The following is a 20,074-nucleotide window of genomic DNA, read 5'->3' on the forward strand; positions in this document are numbered from 1 at the left end:
GTTTGGCCATAACAATGGAATATTAGGGATCCAAGCATACCTCACCCTTGCCAGTTGATGCAATGTCCTATTTATCTCATGAATCACCCTATTTGTGGACACTGAACCACCATGTTTACCTGCATTTCTTCTCTTCCACAGCTCCCAAGTGATGATAGCTGGTACTTCTTGAAATAGTGGCTTTAATTTCGGGCAACACTAAGCATACCACCAATGCCTTATAATCTGCTTCAATTGAATCAATTGCACAGAAATTCCAACAGCCCCCATGAACAAGTTCCATACCTTAGAGGCAGTAGGACTTGTGACAAATATATGCTCAATGGATTCCTCTTGGGGCTGCTGACAACACCAACACCTAGACATTACCATTTGCCCTTGCCTCCTCCACATGTCATCGGTGGCTATTTTCTGCTTCCATAATCTCCACAAGAAGAAGGATATCTTGAATGTCAAACCTTTAATCCACATTAACTTGAATTCCTGATTAGGATCTGCCCTATGCCTTAATATTTGCCAAGCACTGCTAACACTGAACTTGCCTGAAGAAGTTGGCATCCAGTATGGCCTATCCCAATATCCCTCATTGCCTTCATAGTGCACATTTAGCCTTATATGTTCTGCAATTTCCTCATTGAAAGTTTGATCTAGCAGCTGATCATCCCATGTTTCCTCTTGCCGCAGTTCTGCCACCTCCTGAAGACCTTCATTGATTGGAAAGTCTTCAGGTAATACATGATAAAGTGCACCCAATCCAGTCCAATTTTCATGCCAAATATTAGTTGTTCCACTCTTTAATTCCCATACGATCTCATGTTCTACTTCTTCCCTAGCATTCAACATTTGTCTCCAAACATGAGACCCTCCCCTAAAATGCACCACTGTTGGTGGCTCCTTCTTGCAATACTTATTCCACATGAAATTAGACCACAAAGATTTTGTGGTCCTAAACCTCCACCATAGTTTAGCAAACAATGCCCGTGAGACATCATTTAAGGACCTAAAACCTATCCCCCCTTCCTCTTTAGGAAGGCAAAGATTTTGCCATGAAGCCCAGTGTCTGCTTCTCCCTTCTTCCTTTGTGCTCCAAAAGAACCTAGCAAAAGTCTTATGTAGATGTCCCAGGATACTGTTTGGTGGATCAAGGACTGATAACATGTGAACTGGCATACTTTGCAACACACTAGAGATGAGTGTTTCCTTTCCTCCAAATGACAGCAGCTTTCCTTTCCATGAATGCAATTTAGCCTTCACCTTCTTGATAAGATCCTCATAATAGTCCTTCCTCCTTCTAGTGTAAAAAATAGGACACCCTAGATATGTGAAGAGGAATTTACCTCTTGCAAATCCTGTAATAGCTTCAACTGCCTGAAACACTCCATTAGCAACCTTTGAATGCATGTAGTATGAACTCTTGTCTTTGTTGATCATCTGACCTGATATCTTCTCATAGTTCCCCAACACTGCCATAATCTTGCTCAAAGAGGAAGGATGAGCAGATGCAAAGATTATCGTATCATCAGCATATGCCAAGTGGTTTAAAGAATCAGACCACTTAGGCATTCCAAATCCTACAAATGACTTGTCTTCAAAGATCTTATTCAAAGACCTGGAAAGTACCTCATCTGACCGAATGAACAATGCTGGAGATAGGGGATCCCCTTGTTTCACACCCCTTGTCGACTTAAAGAACCCTGAGGACTGCCCATTCACCAATACTGAATACCAGTTATTTGGCATCAAGTTCCACACCATATTGATGAAATGTTCAGAAAATCCGATCTTCCTTAGCACATGCAATAAGTACTTCAATGAGACCCTATCATTGGCCTTAGCCATATCAAGCTTGATCACCACATTAGCTAGCTTTCCCTTTAACCTTATGTCAGTGACAATTTCTTGAGTCAATAAGATGTTCTCAAATATACTCCTACCCTTTACAAATCCGGATTGATTAGGAGCTATTAGAGATGGCAAAAGAATCTCCAATCTGTTATGTAACACCCTAGACAAAACCTTGTTAATGAAGTTGCTCAAACTAATAGGTCTTAAGTCAGAGAAGGTCTCAACTCTCGGTTTCTTGGGCAACAACACTAGATTGGTGTGAGTGATAGATTTAGGCAATGCAGCTCCTCCATAGAAGTGTAGAACCATGTTGTGTATATCAGCACCAATAACATCCCAGCATGTTTGATAAAACAAGCCAATGGATCCATCAGGGCCACTAGCACTCCCCCCACTAAGCGCAAAAATTGCTGCCCTTACTTCTTCAATTGTTGGCAATCTGCTAAGTTCCAAATTTGGATCCATAGTGACCATTGAAGGTACATTATTGGGCAAGTGAAATTCAGAAGCATCACCTTCATTTGTGAGCTATTTTTGATAGAAGTCCACTGCAGCTGTAGCCAATTGCTTCTGGTCTTCAATCCATACCCCACTGCTACTTTTGATCCTCTTCAGTTGCAATTTCTTTCTTTTGCCATTAACATGGTTGTGAAAGAAACTTATAATCCTATCTCCTTCAGTAAACCAAGTCATCCCAGCTTTTTGCTTCCAATACTGCTCCTCAATATTCAAGTATTTCTTCAATTCAGATTGAGCCTTTTGAAGCATAATCCTATTCTTAGTTGTAGGCTCTTCTTCAAACAACATCTCCTTGACCCTAACAATGTCCTCCAAAATAACAATTGCTTGAAGATATCACCAAATATTTCCCTACTCCATTTTGAGAGTGCTGCATTCACCCTCTTGATATTTTGCTTGAACATCAAAAACTGATCCCCTATGAAATTAGCTTCCCAATTCTGCCTCACCACATTAATAAATGTAGCATGCTTTGTCCAAAAGTTCAAGAATCTGAAAGGCTTGACAAAATTGGTTGTCTGCACCCCACATGTCATTAGCAATGGTGCATGATCTGATCCAGTTCTGATTAGATGCTCAACTTCAATAGTTGGCAACATGTTCTGAAATGGAAAATTCACAAAAAACCTATCCAATCTCTTGAATATACACTCAGCATTGGATCTCCCATTCCACCATGTGAATGGACTTCCTTTGTACCCTTGCTCAAACAAACCACAAGAGTTTACACAAAATGCAAAATCCTCATATTCAGGAGGGTGTACTGGAAGTCCCCCTATTTTCTCATCTTCATGAAATATCACATTGAAATCCAATCCTACCAACCATGGTAATTCCATATCACTTGCTAAATAATACAAGTTATCCCACAAATGCAACTTATCCATTGCTGAGCATTTCGCATAAACAAATGTCATCATCATGTGCTGCCCCAGGTCATAGTGAAACACTCTCATAGTCACCTTTGCTCAGTATCCTCCATTAATTCCCATTCCACCACTGCATCGAAGAACAACCATATTTGTCCATTAATATTTGTATAAGCAGTCTCCATATTCATCCTCCTTTTATATCTATCAATGAGTCCCTTCTTTTGAAAAGGCTCCATCAATGCAACTACACAAAAATTATGTTCCCTATTCATGTTGATCACCCTAGTAAAGGCCTGTTGTGTATTCACAGACCTTATGTTCCATATTAATGTTTTGATCATCATCATTTAGATAGAGAAGCTGCCCTCCTGAGCATTATTCTTGAAGGTTGTGGTGGATCTTTACTCTGATTCTTCTTAGTTTTTTTACCTCCTTTAGCACTAGTTGTGGGTGATAAATCCCCTTCCCTAGTCACTTGTTTGAAGTTTTCTGCAGTTGATTCATCATCTCCTTCATCCTCCATTGGATTTTGTCTCAATAAGTCTTCATCAATTGGTGTCGCATTGTGTGCAACCAAATCATGTAAATGTTGTAGAGGAGTCTTAATTGGAACATTAAGATGTAGTTGCATGGTTTGATTAGTGCCAGATTCCATAGGCATTTCCTCTATTTCCCCGGATGCTCTTGGAACAATTGCCCGCTCATCAGCACAAGCTTCTAAGAATTTATTCTCAATGTCTCTATAAGTCAAGGTCTAAATAAAATATAAGAAAGCAACATAAAATGATAGAAGGGGACTCCGGAGTCTGCAGACACTGGCAGATATATCTCGAAGTCTCCGTGCACAGGTAACTCACTGACGTCTAGGCTGGTAAAATGTACCTGGATCTTAATAAAAAGATGTGCAGAAGCGTAGTATGAGTACACCACAGCGGTACCCAGTAAGTGCCAAGCCTAACCTCGGCAGAGTAGTGACGAGGTCAGGTGAGGCCCTACTGGAATATAATAATGGCATGGTAAAATGTTTATCAATGTAGTAAAATAAAATAATATTGGAAGTGAATCAAATAGTATGTCACATTTAATGACACAAAATAATTGCAAATAATATCTCGTGGAATCAAAACAGAATTTTCTTCAACTTTATGAAAATCACAAAAATTAATCGAAAGCAACTATGGCCATAATCAATATCAACAAGGGCAGTCCTGAGGTACCGCCTCGTAGTTCCAAATCATAAACAAATTCACAATATCTCATTTCCTTATACCACCGCGGGAGCCTTCACAATTTATTAAAAGAAAATATTTTCCCGAAATAGCATCCCGCATTTTAGCCACCCTTATCACACCGCATGACTTCTAGTAGTTACCCCTACTAGCCACGCGTATCAAGCCACCATTATCTCACCGCATGCATTTTAACACCCAGACCTTATACCACCGCATGCGTATCAATATCACAATATATCATAATTTGCACCTCAAGTGCTCAAATAATTTAACTTGACAAAATAATTCAACAACAATATTTTTCCACAATAAAGAGCTCACTGCTCCATCACAATCAGTACGGAAATCTTACAAAAATATTCAGGAGTAAATAATTTAGGAAAATAATATTTTAAATTCTTTAACACGTTGCTTCAATATCAAGTTTAAAAATGCCGAATACTTCAAATTAATAATGTTTAATTTAGAGAAAATCAACCTTCAAATAATGCACAAAATAAAACCAAGTTCCAACTAAACAGATAAAATAATTAGCAGGAGAAGATCAAACAAATTTAAATATAAACATTTAATCAACGGTGAAGAATATAACAACATAGAATATTTTAATAAATGCACAACAATGATTTATACAATTTTAAAAAAATATAATTCTTCAAATTTAGCCCGTGTACACACTCGTCACCTCGTGTACTCGACTTTCAACACAATTCAAAAATCACATTAATATCAATTCTGGGAAAACTTTCCCCCACAGAAGGTTAGACAAGTCACTTACCTCGACTTGCTCCAATTTAATCAAGTATTATGCTTTTTCCTCGATTTTCTGATTTCGGACTCGTATCTAGTCATAATTAATTCGATACAGTCAACAAAAATTATAGAATTAATTCTATAAGAAAATACTATATTTTTCAATGAAAATCCGAAATTAATTCAAAAATGGCCCGTGGGGCCCACATCTCGGAATCCGACGAAAGTTACGAAACATGAACGTTCATTCAACCGCGAGTCTAACCATACCAAAATGACTAAATTCCAATAATGATTCGAGCCTCAAATCGACAAATCTATCCAAGAGGGCTTTCAAATTTTTCCAACTTAAATCACCAATTAAGTGTTAAAACAGTGATGGATTCGGGTAATCTAACAAAGATTGAGTTAAGAACACTTACCCCAATGTTTTTCCTTGAAGATATATCAAAAATTGCCTCTGCTCAAGCTCCAAGTTGTTAAAAATGGCGAATGGGGCGGAACCCCTCCTGTTTTTATAACTTACGGATCTGGCCAGGCTGACCTCGATCGTGGAGTCCGATCCTGGACCTCGATCATGAGAGTCCGATCCTGGGACTCGATCATGGGGAGTCCGATCATGGGGTCCGATCATGGGCCTCGGTCATGGCCTTCGATTATGAGTTCGACCCGAGCTTCGATCGTGGCCCTCGACCCTGGGCTCGATCATGGCTTCGATCGTGGCCCTCGACTCTGTGCTCGATCGTGGCTTCAATCGTGGCCTTCGATCCTGAGCTCGATCTGGGCTTCGATCGTGGCCCTCGACCCTAAGCTCGATCTGGCCTCGATTTCTGGGCAGAAGCAAAATTTCCAACAGAAGGAAATTGTAGCAGCTGTTCTAGTTCAATTCTTGATCCGTTAACCATCCAAAACTCACCCGAGGCCCTCGGGACCTCAACCAAATATACCAACAAGTCCTAAAACATCATACGAACTTAGTCGAATCCTCAAATCACCTAAAACAACGCTAAAACCATGAATTTCACCCCAATTCGAGCCTAATGAACTTTGAAATTTCTAATTTCTACAAACAACACCGGAACCTATCAAATCAAGTCCGATTGACCTCAAATTTTGCACCCAAGTCACAAATGACATAACGGAGCTGTGAAAATTTTCAGAACTGGATTTCGACCCCAATATCAAAAAGTCAAACTCCCGGTCAAACTTTCAAACTTTAAAATTCCTATTTTAGCCATTTCAAACCTAATTTCACTACGGACTTCCAAAAAGAATTCCAATCACGCTCCTAAGTCCAAAATCACCATACAGAGCTATTGGAATCATCAAAATTCTATTCCGGGGTTTTTTGCACATAATTCGACATCCGGTCACTATTTGAACTCAAACTTTAAATTTTTGATCAAAATTCCAAATCTCGGGCTAGGGACCTCGGAATTTGGTTCCGGGCATATGCCCAAGTCCCAATTTACGATACGGACCTACCGGAACTGTTAAAATACTGATCCGAGTCCGTTTGCTCAAAATGTTGACCAAAGTCAACTCAATTGTGTTTTAAACATCTAATTCACATTTTAATCCTTTTTTCACCTGAAAACTTTTTGGAAAATTTTTACGGACTGCACACGCAAGTCGAGTAATGGTAAATAGTGCTTAGATCACATAATTAATCATTAAATTTAAAGATGACATTTTGGGTCATCACATTTACACACAAGTCATAAATGACATAACGGAGCTGTGAAGATTTTCAGAACTGGATTCCGACCCCGATATCAAAAAGTCAACTCATCGGTCAAACTTCCAAACTTAAATTCTTATTTTTAGCCATTTCAAGCCTAATTTAACTATGGGCTTCCAAATTAAATTCCGAACACGCTCCTAAGTCCAAAATCACCATACGAAGCTGTTGGAATCATCAAAATTCTATTCCGGAGTCGTTTTCTCAAAATGTTGACCGAAGTCAAACTTAGCACTTTAAGGCCAACTTAAGGAACCAAGTGTTCCGGTTTCACGTCAAACACTTCCAAATCTCGAACCAACCATCCCTGCAAGTCATAAATCATTACAAGCACCTACGGGAAGTTTTATTTTAGGAAACGGGGTTCTAAAAGTTAAAATGACCGGTTGGGTCATTACAGTAAGTGACCCGCCTTAGCCTCGTCACTACTTTGTCAAGGTTAGGCTCAGCACTTACCTGTACATGGGGTCAGTTGTACTGATACTACACTCTGAACTTCTTGTGCAGATTTCAGAGTTGGTCCTAGCGGCGTACCATAAATTTACTCGGATTTCAGCTACTCAGATGAGACTTGAGGTATAACTGCACGACGTCCGCAGTTCTAAAGTCCCCGTCTACATTACTTTAGTTGTGTGTTTATTTTCACACAGCTCTATTTTATTCAGGCCCTTATTTGTATTATTCTAGAAGCCCGTATACTTGTTACACCAATTCTGGGATGGTATTTAGACACTGTTGTTTTTATAGAGTATTCACTATATTTCAGACCTTACTTCCGCATTTGTTCCTTTGTTATTAATAAATTTAAAAATTATTTTAAAATAGATAATATTATTCTAACGTTGGCTTGCCTAGAAAGTGAAATGTTAGGCGCCATCACGATCGGAAGGTGAAAATTTCGGGTCGTGACAATATGTTACATAAAAGATTGTTTAATATTACAACTCCAGAAGCAAAAGCAGAAAAGGTCATATGCATGCCTTAAAAAGACATGCATGAGATATTTACACGAATTTCATTATTTCACAAAATTGAGCTAGCACTTGCACTACTAGAAATTTGCTAAAAATTGACCAAAAATTTTCGATCAATGTTAGTCGGTCAAAAAAAGCGACCAAAAACTGTCCAGCTTGGACGGAAACTGAAAAAAAATATTTTATATTTTTTTAAAAATAAATACCGACCAACGTTGGTCGATAAATTGATCAACAAGTTGACCCAGCTGGTCAGACTTGCTTAGTCAAAGAAGATTTTGGATTACCGACCAACGTTGGTCGGAAATCTGGACCCAATTTTTTAAATTTTAATAATTATTTTATTATTTAAAATATTTTATAAAATTTAAGAATTTATATTTAAAATTATCGACCAACGTTGGTCAGTTAATGCAGGGGAAGCATTTACCGACCAACTTTGGTCGGTAATTTTTATTTTCTGAAAAATAACCGACTAAAGTTGGTCGGTTATTACGTCAACATTGGTCAAACTTTTGAATCACTTTTATATTTACTATCTAAATAATATAAATATAATCCGTTAACACTTTTGTAATACAAATAATGAATACACTAACATATACTATAACATGCTATATATGTAGTTAAAGTAGTACAACGAAGCGTGTTATGTATGTATGTATATATATATATATATATATATATATATATATATATATATATATATATATATATATATATATATATATATATATATATATAGTTAAAGTATTACAACGAAGTGTGTATTTGTGTATGTGTGTGTGTGTCTGTATATATATATATATATATATATATATATATATATATATATATATAGGTATAGCCGTATATATATAAGAACATGAAGCGCTAGGATCACAGGGTCGGGTTCTTTTAGGGATAGACTTATGAAGATCCTAATTAGTATATATAATTTATCATCAAATATATCTATTTGTAAATTGATTCATTGACTTATAACTTACTTAAATACATCGATGAATATTAAAAATAAAACGTTTGACCTATATCGACTAATAGTAAAAACAAAACGTCTCGACCTATATCGATTAATCTATGTCATGCATTATTAGTGATGAATGAATGAAAAATAGAAGAATTAATACTAAACATCTTTGACATATATATATATATATGGATCACAAATTAAATAAACGAAAGAAGTTATTAGTATTAAGAAGTTATTAGTATTAAATAAACGAGGTAAATTAATAGTTCAAACATGGTCAAACTTTTAATTTGAATCACATTAATATTTACTATCTAAATAATATAAATGTAATCTGTTAACACTTTTGTAATACAAATAATGAATACACTAACATATACTATAACATGCTATATATGTAGTTAAAGTAGTACAACGAAGCGTGTGTGTTATATATATAAACACACTAACATATACTATAACAAGCTATATATATATATATATATATATATATATATATATATATATATATATATATATATATAGTTAAAGTATTACAATGAAGTGTGTGTGTGTGTGTGTGTGTGTGTGTGTGTATGTGTGTGTGTGTGTGTAGGTATAGCCGTATATATATAAGAACACGAAGCGTTAGGACCACAGGGTCGGGTTGTTTTAGGGATAGACTTGTGAAGATCCTAATTAGTATATATAATTTATCATCAAATATATCTATTTGTAAATTGATTCATCGACTTATAACTTACTTAGATGCATGGATGAATATTAAAAACAAAACGTTTGACCTATATCGACTAATAGTAAAAACAAAACGTCTCGACCTATATCGATTAATCTATGTCATGCATTATTAGTGATGAACGAATGAAAAAAGAAGTTATTAGCATCAATTACAATATAGTGTATGTGTGTGAGAGAGAGAAATTACTCATATATTGTCACGACCCAAAATTCTACCACAGGCGTCGTGATGCCACCTAGTCTCTAAGACTAGGTAAGCCGATTTTTATTACATTTCGAAGCTTTTTTTTTGAATATGAATTAAATAGGTAATCAAAACCAACAGCGGAACAAATATGAATATAACAACCTCCCAAGACTGGTAGTACTGAGTCACGAACTCTAACTGAATACATGAAATTATCTCGAGGATCGAATATACAGTACTGATCGAATAAGAAATTAACAGTACAATAAAATGAAAAGACTCCAAGGGACTGCGATGACCAAGCAGTCCTACCTTGAATCCTTGTGATAATACTCTAATCTCTGTCCGAATCTGATATCTTCAACATCTGGCTCTGCACAAAAATGTGCAAAAGTAGTAAGAGTACACCACGATCGGTACCTAGTAAGTATCAAGATTAACCTCAGTGGAGTAGTGACGAGGTACAGTCAAGACACTCACTAGTCAAATAATATGTGCAATATAGCGTACAAAAATAATAGAAAATAAATAGCACTGATAGCAACACCAATCAACTAGTGATTTAAACAGGAAGGCAACATGAACACCATAAATATTACTCAAACGAATAATAAACACAGGTTCAACCAATTAATCAAGTCCTTCAAAATATACATCTTTTATCTATAAGTTTTTCAATAAAAGTGTCTAGAATATTGTCCTTTTCAATAAATATATTTCGAATATACTTCCTTCAAATAAATATCTTTCCATTATAATTATTTCAAATAAATATCTTTCGGATAAAAAATTTTCAAATAAATATCTTTCGAATATAATTCTTTCAAGTAAATATCTTTCAAATATAATTTTTTCAAGTAAATATCTTTCAAATATACTTCTTTCAAGTAAATATCTTTCAAATATAATTCTTTCAAATAAATATCTTTCTAATAATTCTTTCAAATAAATATCTTCCGAATATAATTCTTTCAAGTAAATATCTTTCAAATATAATTCTTTCAAGTAAATATCTTTCAAATATACTTCTTTCAAGTAAATATCTTTCTAATATAATTCTTTCAAATAAAATTCTTTCAAGTAAATATCTTTCTAATATAATTCTTTCAAATAAAAGTCACCATGTGACACCTCATTTAACTTTCCTAGCGTGAGAAATATATTCAACATATCACATCAAATGGCACGGCAATACCTTCGTGCACTTGTCTCATTCTCACCCAATATATATATATATATATATATATATATATATATATATATATATATATATATATATATATGTAGATCAAATCAATTGGCACGGTAACACCCTTCGTGCATTTATATCTTTCTCACCGTGCATACATATAAAAGTACCATCTAGGTGGGAGAAATGCCAATAACAATAAAATAAATAAAGTGGAGGCACACAGGAAGCAACAACGACTACAAGTCACATAGAAAACATAGGTGCACAATAACATCTCAAGATAAAGGTATGAATGTATACACAACAAAACGATATCACAATATAATGTATGTCTCTCGTCCTCGCTTGCACGGAAACACTCTTCGTTCTATGAATATATGATAATATCAAAATAATTGCACGGCATCACCCTTTGTACTTTTACTCTCATCCTCACCTGATAATATAAATGAAATGGCACGGCATCACCCTTCGTATTTTACACTCTCAATGGCACGGCATCACCCTTCGTGCTTTACACTCTCAAATGACACAGCATCACCCTTCGTGCTTTATACTCTTCCTTACCAAGCACATGTATATCATTAACAAGCAAGGTAGGAAGCATAAACAACATCAAGGAGAGTGTTTAAACCACAACACAATACAATAATTCATATCACAATTTTTCACTAATCACAACCAAATTCCAAATATGTAGCAGAATCAATAAATTTCTCAACAAATAGCCCAAGGCTCCACACAACGTATATAAAACCTCAAAACAATCAACAGAGGCAAAAATACTCAGTATAGGGCAACGCCTTCATTAATCCAAATTCTTGATAATTACATTAACTCCTCAATTTAAACTTATTTAATAAATATTTGCAGATAATGATTCCATCATGAATTTAATTCCAAGAAAAATATCAAATTAACAAACACACGGAATTCACATAAAATCCAAGTGACAATAACACCAAATTATTATATAAAATACAAACTTGACAATTAAGGAACGAGGCGTGATAATTCAAGGATTTACTAATGATAAATATTATCTAATTTAATACATAAGAATGCCTAAAACTTTAAACCAATAAAATTTGTACATATAAGCCCGAGTACGCACTCGTCATCTCGCGTACACGGCTTTTCACATTTCACAAATGGCATATAAGACTCGATGCCTAAGGGATAATTCCCCCACTCGAGGTTAAGCAAGACACTTACCTTATTGAAGTTATGCCGATATTCTAAAATCGCCTTCTTGCTTGAATTGACCTCCAGACAGCTTAAATCGATCCAAATTAATTGTACAACTTCATTAAAATTCATTAAAAATAATTCCGGATAATAAAACACCAACTTAAATTTTTTTTCTAAAAAGCCAGCGCGGGGCCCGCCCCTCGGAACCCGACAAAAGTTTTACAAAACTAGAACACACATTCCGATACGAGTTCAACCATACCAAAATTATCAAATTCTGATAACGGATCGCCCTTCAAATATTAAATTAAAGTCTAGAGGATTTCTACCATTTTCAACCCAATTCACTAATTTAGTGATAAAAACAACAATAGATTGATGTAATTTAACCAAAATCAAGTTAGGAATTCATACCCCAATGTTTTTCTTGAAAACCTGTAACGACCCGGCCAGTCGTTTTGAGATTTAGAGCCCCGATCCCCTAATATTTGCTTTCCCCATATTTATTTCTACTTTTGGGACTTGCTGGAGTGATTGGTTATGAGATTCTGAGAGTTTTGGGTCACTTAGTCCTTAGTTGTGAGTTTAAGCCTTAGAGTTTGGACCGTAATCAGAACTGTGTAAAGACGGATCCGGAATGGAATTTCGTCGACTCCACTAGCTCTGTTGAGTGATTTTGGGGTTAGGAGCGCGTCCGGAATGTGATTTGGAGGTCTGTAGTAGATTTAGATTTGAATTGGTGAAAGTTAGTTTTTCGACGATTTCGGCCGATAGTGGAAATTTTGATATCAAGCTCGGAATGGAATTCCGAAAGTGGTTGTAGGTTCGTAGTGCCATTTGTGACCTGTGTAAAATTTGAGGTCATTCGGACTAAATTTGATATGGTTCGGCATCAGTTGTAGAATTTGGAAGATTTTAAATTCTTAGGCTTGAATTCGTGCTTAATTCATGATTTTGTTGTTGTTTGACGTTGTTTGAAGGCTCGACTAAGTTCGCATGGTGTTTTAGGATTGGTTGGTATGTTTGGTTGAGGTCCAGGGGCCTCGGGTGTGTTTCGGATGCTTCACGGGTGAAAGCTTCGACTTAGAGGAATTTCTGATTTATGTTGGTTCTGGTGTTTTCGCACCTGCGGTGGAGAGTCTGCAGGCGCGGCCTCGCAGAAGCGAGGCTTGCAGGCACAAATGCGAGAAAGTCAAGAGTTGGCCTGGGGTCGCAGGTGCGAGGACGTTCCGCATCTGCGATGCCCGCAAATGTGCAAGGCTATTCGCAAATGCGCAAGATGCGCAAAAGAGGAAGGGATGTCCGCAGGCGCGCGCGCGCGCAGGTGTGGCCCTTTCGTCACAGGTGCGAAGGCAAAGAGGGAAAGTGAGTTGCGCAGATGCGCACGTTTTCCGCACAAGCGCACCTGCAGGTGCGAGCCCAGGTTCTGCAGGTGTGGAAATACCTGGGCAGTGATTAAAACTGAAGGGCTTCGTGATTTTTATCATTTTTGGCTTTGCAAACTCGGGTTAGGGCAATTTTTGAGGGCATTTTCGAGGCATTTCTTGAGGTAAGTTCCTTGTGCTTATTTTTGGTCAATAATCTTGCCTTGCCATACATTTTCCCACCTAGTTAATGGGTATTTAAGGTGAAAATTGGAAGTTGGAGGCTAGGGATTTGAAAGTTTGAATTGTGGATTGAAGGACCATTTGGTGTTGGATATTTGTAAATTTGATATGGTTAGACTCGTGAGTGAATGAGCTTTCTGGTTTCGTGAATTTTGTCGGGTTCGGAGACGTAGGCCCGGGGGCCGGGTTTGAGCCAATTTCGGGTTTTGGCCTAATATTTGTAGTTTTTCTTGTGGGATTCATTCCATTAGCGCATATTGATGGTATTGTACTGTTTTGAATAGATTCGGGCCATTTAGAGTTGGATACCCGTGGCAAGAACGTGATATCGAGTTGATTTGAGTGGTTCGAGGTAAGTGCCTTGCCTAACCTTGTGTTGGGGACTTCCCCCTTAGGATATCTTGATATTATTTGGTGTGTGGGCGCCGTGTACGTGAGGTGACGAGTATGTACACGGGCTATTATTGCAAAAAAAACATGTTTAACCTTTTTAAATCATAAATTTCTTCTCTTATTAAGTTGTACTAATATGTTTAATTGTGTAATTTAGACTAGAAAAATATGCTTACGTGTTTTAACTACCTAATTGACATTTTGTGCGTCATGTTTAGCTAAGTCCTTATTTGCGTTATCTGTGTCCAGTATAAACTGTATAACTCGATGTCATACCTGTCATTTCATATTGCGTTACATATTTACTTTGGGACTACGGACGTATTCCGGGAGATCCCCCAGCACTACATATTTACTTTGGGACTACGGACGTATTCCGGGAGATTCCCCTATACTGCATATTTACTTTGGGACTACGGACGTATTTCGGGAGATCCCCCAGCACTGCATATTTACTTTGGGACTACAGACGTATTCCGGGAGATTCCCATGTACTGCATATTCATTTGAAACTACGGGACGGTATCCCGAGAGATTTCCCACTGTGTTTACCTTGTTTTGAGCCGAGGGCTCCCTTAACTGTTAAATTTTCGAGAATTTCTTTAACTGTGTTACCGTAAATTCTACTTATATCTTTTATTGTTTAAGTTATTATATTTACTCCGGAAGGGCCTTGACCTGACCTCGTCACTACTCGGCCGAGGTTAGACTTGGTATTTACTGGGTACCATTGTGGTGTACTCATGCCCTTTCCTGCACATGTTTTCCTGTGCAGATCCAGGTACAAGCTATCAGCCTCGGGGTTAGTGCATGCTGCTGATTCTAGGAGACTTCAAGGTACTTCTGCTTGCGTCCGCAGATCTTCGGAGTCCCCTTCTACTCCCTCGTCTAGAGGCTTTCCTTATTATCTTCAAACTTTTGTATAGAGCTACATAGATTATAGCAGCTTGTGACTTAGTGATATTACGGGTCTTGGGAAACTATTTTGTATATGCCGAGTGGTGCTACTCTTGGCTAATTATAATATATTGTTTATCTTTAAACTGTTGTGTTTTCTTTATATTTTTCGCAATATTAGGCTTACCTAGTCGTAAAGGCTAGGTGCCATCACGACCCCTTACAGAGGGATAATTTGGGTCGTGACAAGTTGGTATCAAAGCACTAGGTTCGTAGGAGTTGCGAGTCACAAGCCGGTTTATTAGAGTCTCGCGGATCGGTGCAGAGACGTCCGTAATTATCTTCGGGAGGCTATGTAATTGTTAAGAACAATCATATTTCTTTGATTTCTTTGTCGTGCGAGTTATTGACACCAAAGAAAAAGTCTAAGATTCTATTATATTCTTTCTCACAGATGGTGAGGACCCACAATGGGAGGACCGACGATCAGGCACCCGAGCCCCCTGCCAGAGCCGCCAGAGGATGGGGTCGGGGTAGAGGACGACCACACAGTGCAGCCCGAGCACCTGCGAGAGCTGCGTCAGAGGAGCCCCCAGCAGCTCCAATTGGAGGGCCAGCGCCGGGGATCCCTATTGCTACTCCAGCCCTCCAAGAGACTTTAGCTCAGTTCTTGAGCATGTTCAGCACTCTGGCTCAGGCTGGACTATTTCTGATAGATCCCGCTACATCCCAGGCCGGGGGAGGGGCACAGACTCCCACGGCCCACACTTAGAGGGTCCAGGTTGATCAGGCCCCAGAGTATATTCCTATGCCCCCAGTGGCTTTGGTTCAGCATGAGATCAGGGTAGCTGCTTCTGAGGCAAAGTAGCTCAGACTTGAGAGGTACAAGAAGTACCACCCACCTACTTTCAGCGGACTAGCTGCAGATAATGCTCTGGGTTTTCTTGAGGAGTGTCATCATATTCTCCGCACTATGGGCATTGTGGAGACGAGTGGGGTTTCTTTCACCGCTTTCTAGCTGAGAGGAGCAGCATATCAGTGGTGGTGTGCCTATGAGCTGAGAAGTCCGGACGAGGCAGCCTTACTCACTTGGACTCAGTTTTCAGAGATGTTCTTGCGTGAGTATGTTCCTCAGAGCCTCAGGGATGCTTGGCGCGCAGAGTTTGAGCAGTCGCGTCATGGTTCTATGACTGTGTCAGAGTATGCAGTCTGTTTCAGTGGGTTAGCTCACCATGCACCGGCTCTGGTTGCTACAGTCAGAGAGAGGGTTCGTCGCTTCATTGAGGGACTCCACCCCAGTATTCGGACCAGTATGGCCAGGGAGTTGGAGATGGACATCACTTATCAGCAGGCAATGAGCATTGCTAGGAGAGTGGAGGTCATGTTTTCCTGGGACAGAGAGAAGAGGGAGGCCAAGAGGTCTCGGGAGACTGGTCATTATTCAGGAGCACGTGCACCAGCAGCACGCTATGGTAGGGGTTTTATGAGTCGCCCTGTTCATTCAGCTCTTCCAGCAGCCAGCGGTGTTCCAGCTCCTCCTAGACCTTAGGAGCCCTATTATGCACCGCCAGTATCCAGTATGCCTCCTACTCGATGTGCTATTACCGGCCAGTCCAGCAGGCCAGGTTTGAGTCAGTCTTAGGCACCGCATCCTCCGAGAGGTTGTTTTGAGTGTGGTGACACTAGTCACCTGGTTAGAGATTGCCCCAGATCCAAGAGGGGTGCACCTACATAGACTTATCAGCCTCCACGTGCTCCACCGGGTCCTCCGGCCATTCTTCCAGCACCAGTTGCTACCCCACCTCCTCAACCAGCCCGAGGTAGAGGTCGGGGAGGTCGAGGTCGCCCTATAGGGGGAGGCCAGGCCAGGTACTATGCCTTTCCAGCCCATTCAGAGGTTGTTGCTTCAGATTCAGTTATCACAGGTATCGTCCCTATCTGTCATAGGGATGCATCAGTATTATTTGACCCAGACTCTACGTATTCATATGTGTCTTCTCATTTTGCTCCACATTTGGGGATATCTCGGGATTTTTTGAGTTCCCCTGTTTATGTATCTACTCCCGTGGGAGATTCTCTTCATTGTGGACCGCGTATATCGGTCGTGTTTGATTGCTCTTAGTGGTTTTGAGACCAAAGACAATTTGTTATTACTCAGTATGGTAGATTTTGATATTATCTTGTGCATGGACCGGTTGCCGCCCTATTATGCTATTCTTGATTGTCACGCTAAGACCGTGACGCTGGTTATGCCAGGTTTGCTGAGATTAGAGTGGAGAGGTACCTTAGAGTATACTCCCCGCATGGTCATTTCATTTCTTAAGGCTCAGCGAATGGTTGAGAAGGGGTGTGATGCGTATTTGGCCTATGTGAGAGATGTCAGTATTGATACCCCTACAGTTGAGTTAGTTCTAGTAGTGAGGGACTTCCCAGATGTGTTTCCAGCTGATCTTTCGGGCATGCCGCCCGACAGAGATATTGATTTTGGCATTGATTTGTTGCCAGGCACTCAGCCCATCTCTATTTCTCCATATCATATAGCTTCTCCTGAATTAAAGGAGTTGAAGGAGCAGTTGCAGGAGTTGCTTAGTAAGGGCTTAATTCGGCCCAGTGTGTCACCTTAGGGTGCTCCGATCTTATTTGCAAAGAAGAAGGATGGTTCTATGCGTATGTGTATTGATTATCAGCAGTTGAACAAGGTTATAGTGAAGAACAGGTACACATTACCTCGTATTAATGACTTATTTGACTAGTTACAGGGTGCCAAGGTGTTGTCCAAGATTGACTTGCGTTCTGGCTATCCTCAGTTGAAGATTCGGGATCCGGATATCCCGAAGATTGCTTTCAGGACCAGATATGATCACTATGAGTTTCTGGTCATGTCATTTGGGCTGACCAATGCACCAGCAGCCTTTATGCATTTGATGCACAGTGTATTCCGGCCTTATCTTGATTCCTTCGTCATTGTGTTTATTGACGACATCCTGGCATATTCCCGGTCTCGGGAAGATCATGAGCAGCACCTGAGGATCGTGCTTCAGACCTTAAGGGAGAAGAGGTTATATGCAAAATTTTCTAAGTGTGAATTCTGGCTTGATTCAGTGGCATTCTTGGGCCACATAGTGTCTTGTGATGGGATCAAGGTAGATCTGAAGAAGGTGGAGGCAGTGCAGAGTTGGCCTAGACCGTCATCAGCTACGGAGATCTGTAGTTTCCTTGGTTTGGCGAGATATTACCGTCGCTTTGTGGAGGGATTTTCATCCATTGCAGCACCTATGACCAGGTTGACCTAGAAGGGTGCTCCATTCAAGTGGACCGAGGAGTGTGATTAGAGCTTTCAGAAGCTCAAGAGAGCTTTGACTACAGCCCCAGTATTAGTATTGCCTACAGGTTCGGGGTCCTACACTATCTATTATGATGCCTCGAGGATTGGCCTCAGAGCCGTATTGATGTAGGACGGTAGGGTGATTTCTTAAGCGTCCAGACAGCTGAAGGTGCACGATAAGAATTATCCGGTTCATGATCTCGAGTTAGCAACTATTATTCACGCCCTGAAGATCCGGCGCCATTATTTGTACGGTGTTCCCTGTGATTACACTGATCATCGGAGTTTGCAGTACTTGTCCAGGCAGAAGGACCTTAATTTGCATCAGCGGAGGTGGTTGGATCTACTTAAAGACTATGATATCACTATATTATACCACCCGGGGAAGGCCAATGTAGTGGCCGGCGCCTTGAGTCACCGGGTAGAGAGTTTAGGGAACTTGGCATATCTTCCGGCAGCTAAGAGGACCTTAGCCTTGGATGTTCAGGCCTTATCCAGTCAGTTCGTGAGATTGGATATTTCAGAGTCTAGCAGGGTATTAGCTTGTGTGGTTGCTCGGTCTTCTCTTTATGACCGTATCAGGGAGCGCCAGTATGATGATCCTCATCTTCTAGTTCTTCAGGACAGGGTTCGAAGAGGTGATGCCAGAGATGTGACTATTGGTGATGACAGCGTGATGAGGATGCAGGTCCGGATCTGTGTGCCCAATGTAGATGGGCTTCGGGAGTTGATTCTTGAGGAGGCCCATAGCTCGCGGTACTCCATTCATCCAGGTGGCGCGAAGATATACCAGGACTTGAGGCAATACTATTGGTGGAGAAGAATGAAAAAGGATATAGTTGGGTTTTTGGCCAAGTGTCTCAACTATCAGCAGGTTAAATATGAGCATTAGAGACTGGGTGGATTACTTCAGAGGTTAGAGATCCCATAGTGAAAGTGGGAGCGGATCACCATGGACTTTGTGGTTGGACTTCCTCGGACTTTGAGAAAGTTCGATGCTATTTGGGTGATCGTGGATCGACTGACCAAGTCAGCCCATTTCATTCCGGTGTCAGCCCATTTGGAGAGTCGTACAACAGGAGTTGCATACTAGGGTAGAGATGAGCACAACCTTTCACCCTCAAACGGACGGGCAGTCCGAACGCACTATTCAGATTCTTGAGGATATGCTCTGTGCCTGTGTGATGGAGTTCGGAGGGTCATGGGACCATTACTTTCCACGTGCAGAGTTCGCTTACAACAACAGTTATCAGTCCAGCATTCATATGGCACCGTATGAGGCTTTGTATGGTAGGCGGTGCCGGTCCCCTATGGGATGGTTTGAACTGGGCGAGGCCCTATTGTTGGGTACAGATTTGGTCCAGGATGCCCTGGATAAGGTGAAGGTGATTCAGGAGAGACTTCGCACAGCCCAGTCCAAGCAGAAGAGTTATGCATACCGTAAGGTTCGTGATTTGGCATTTATGGTGGGTGAGCGGGTCTTGCTTTGAGTATCGCCTATGAAGGAAGTCATGAGGTTCGGGAAGAAGGGCAAGCTGAGCCCGATGTTCATTGGTCCTTTTTAGATATTGCAGCGAGTTGGGGAGGTTGCTTATGATCTTGCCTTGCCTCCCAGCCTAGCAAGAGTTCACCCGG

The 20,074-nt window shown here is 39.8% G+C and overlaps 1 protein-coding gene across 1 annotated transcript; it reads right to left on the reverse strand.

The window, feature by feature from the left end:
- Nucleotides 1-2,373: 2,373 nt before the first annotated feature.
- LOC142167309 (uncharacterized) lies at nucleotides 2,374-3,897 on the reverse strand. The gene is made up of 4 exons (XM_075227473.1): nucleotides 3,666-3,897; nucleotides 3,093-3,253; nucleotides 2,745-2,966; nucleotides 2,374-2,673 (listed from the first exon to the last, which is right to left on the reverse strand). Exons 1-4 carry the CDS (start codon nucleotides 3,895-3,897, stop codon nucleotides 2,374-2,376), a joined length of 915 nt encoding a protein of 304 aa, XP_075083574.1.
- Between the last annotated feature and the right edge of the window lie 16,177 nt (nucleotides 3,898-20,074).

This window comes from Nicotiana tabacum, chromosome 12 (genome assembly GCF_000715075.1).
Source record: "Nicotiana tabacum cultivar K326 chromosome 12, ASM71507v2, whole genome shotgun sequence".
In the NCBI taxonomy this organism is placed as follows: domain Eukaryota; kingdom Viridiplantae; phylum Streptophyta; class Magnoliopsida; order Solanales; family Solanaceae; genus Nicotiana; species Nicotiana tabacum.

Coding starts and splice junctions, on each gene's coding strand:
- LOC142167309 (XM_075227473.1), bottom strand. CDS start 3,897: ATGCCTATGGAATCTGGCACTAATCAAACCATGCAACTACATCTTAAT. Junction 2,967..3,092: donor ATGAGGATTTTGCATTTTGT/GTAAACTCTTGT, acceptor TTTCCATTTCAG/AACATGTTGCCAACTATTGA. Junction 2,674..2,744: donor TCAAGCAAAATATCAAGAGG/GTGAATGCAGCA, acceptor GTTATTTTGGAG/GACATTGTTAGGGTCAAGGA.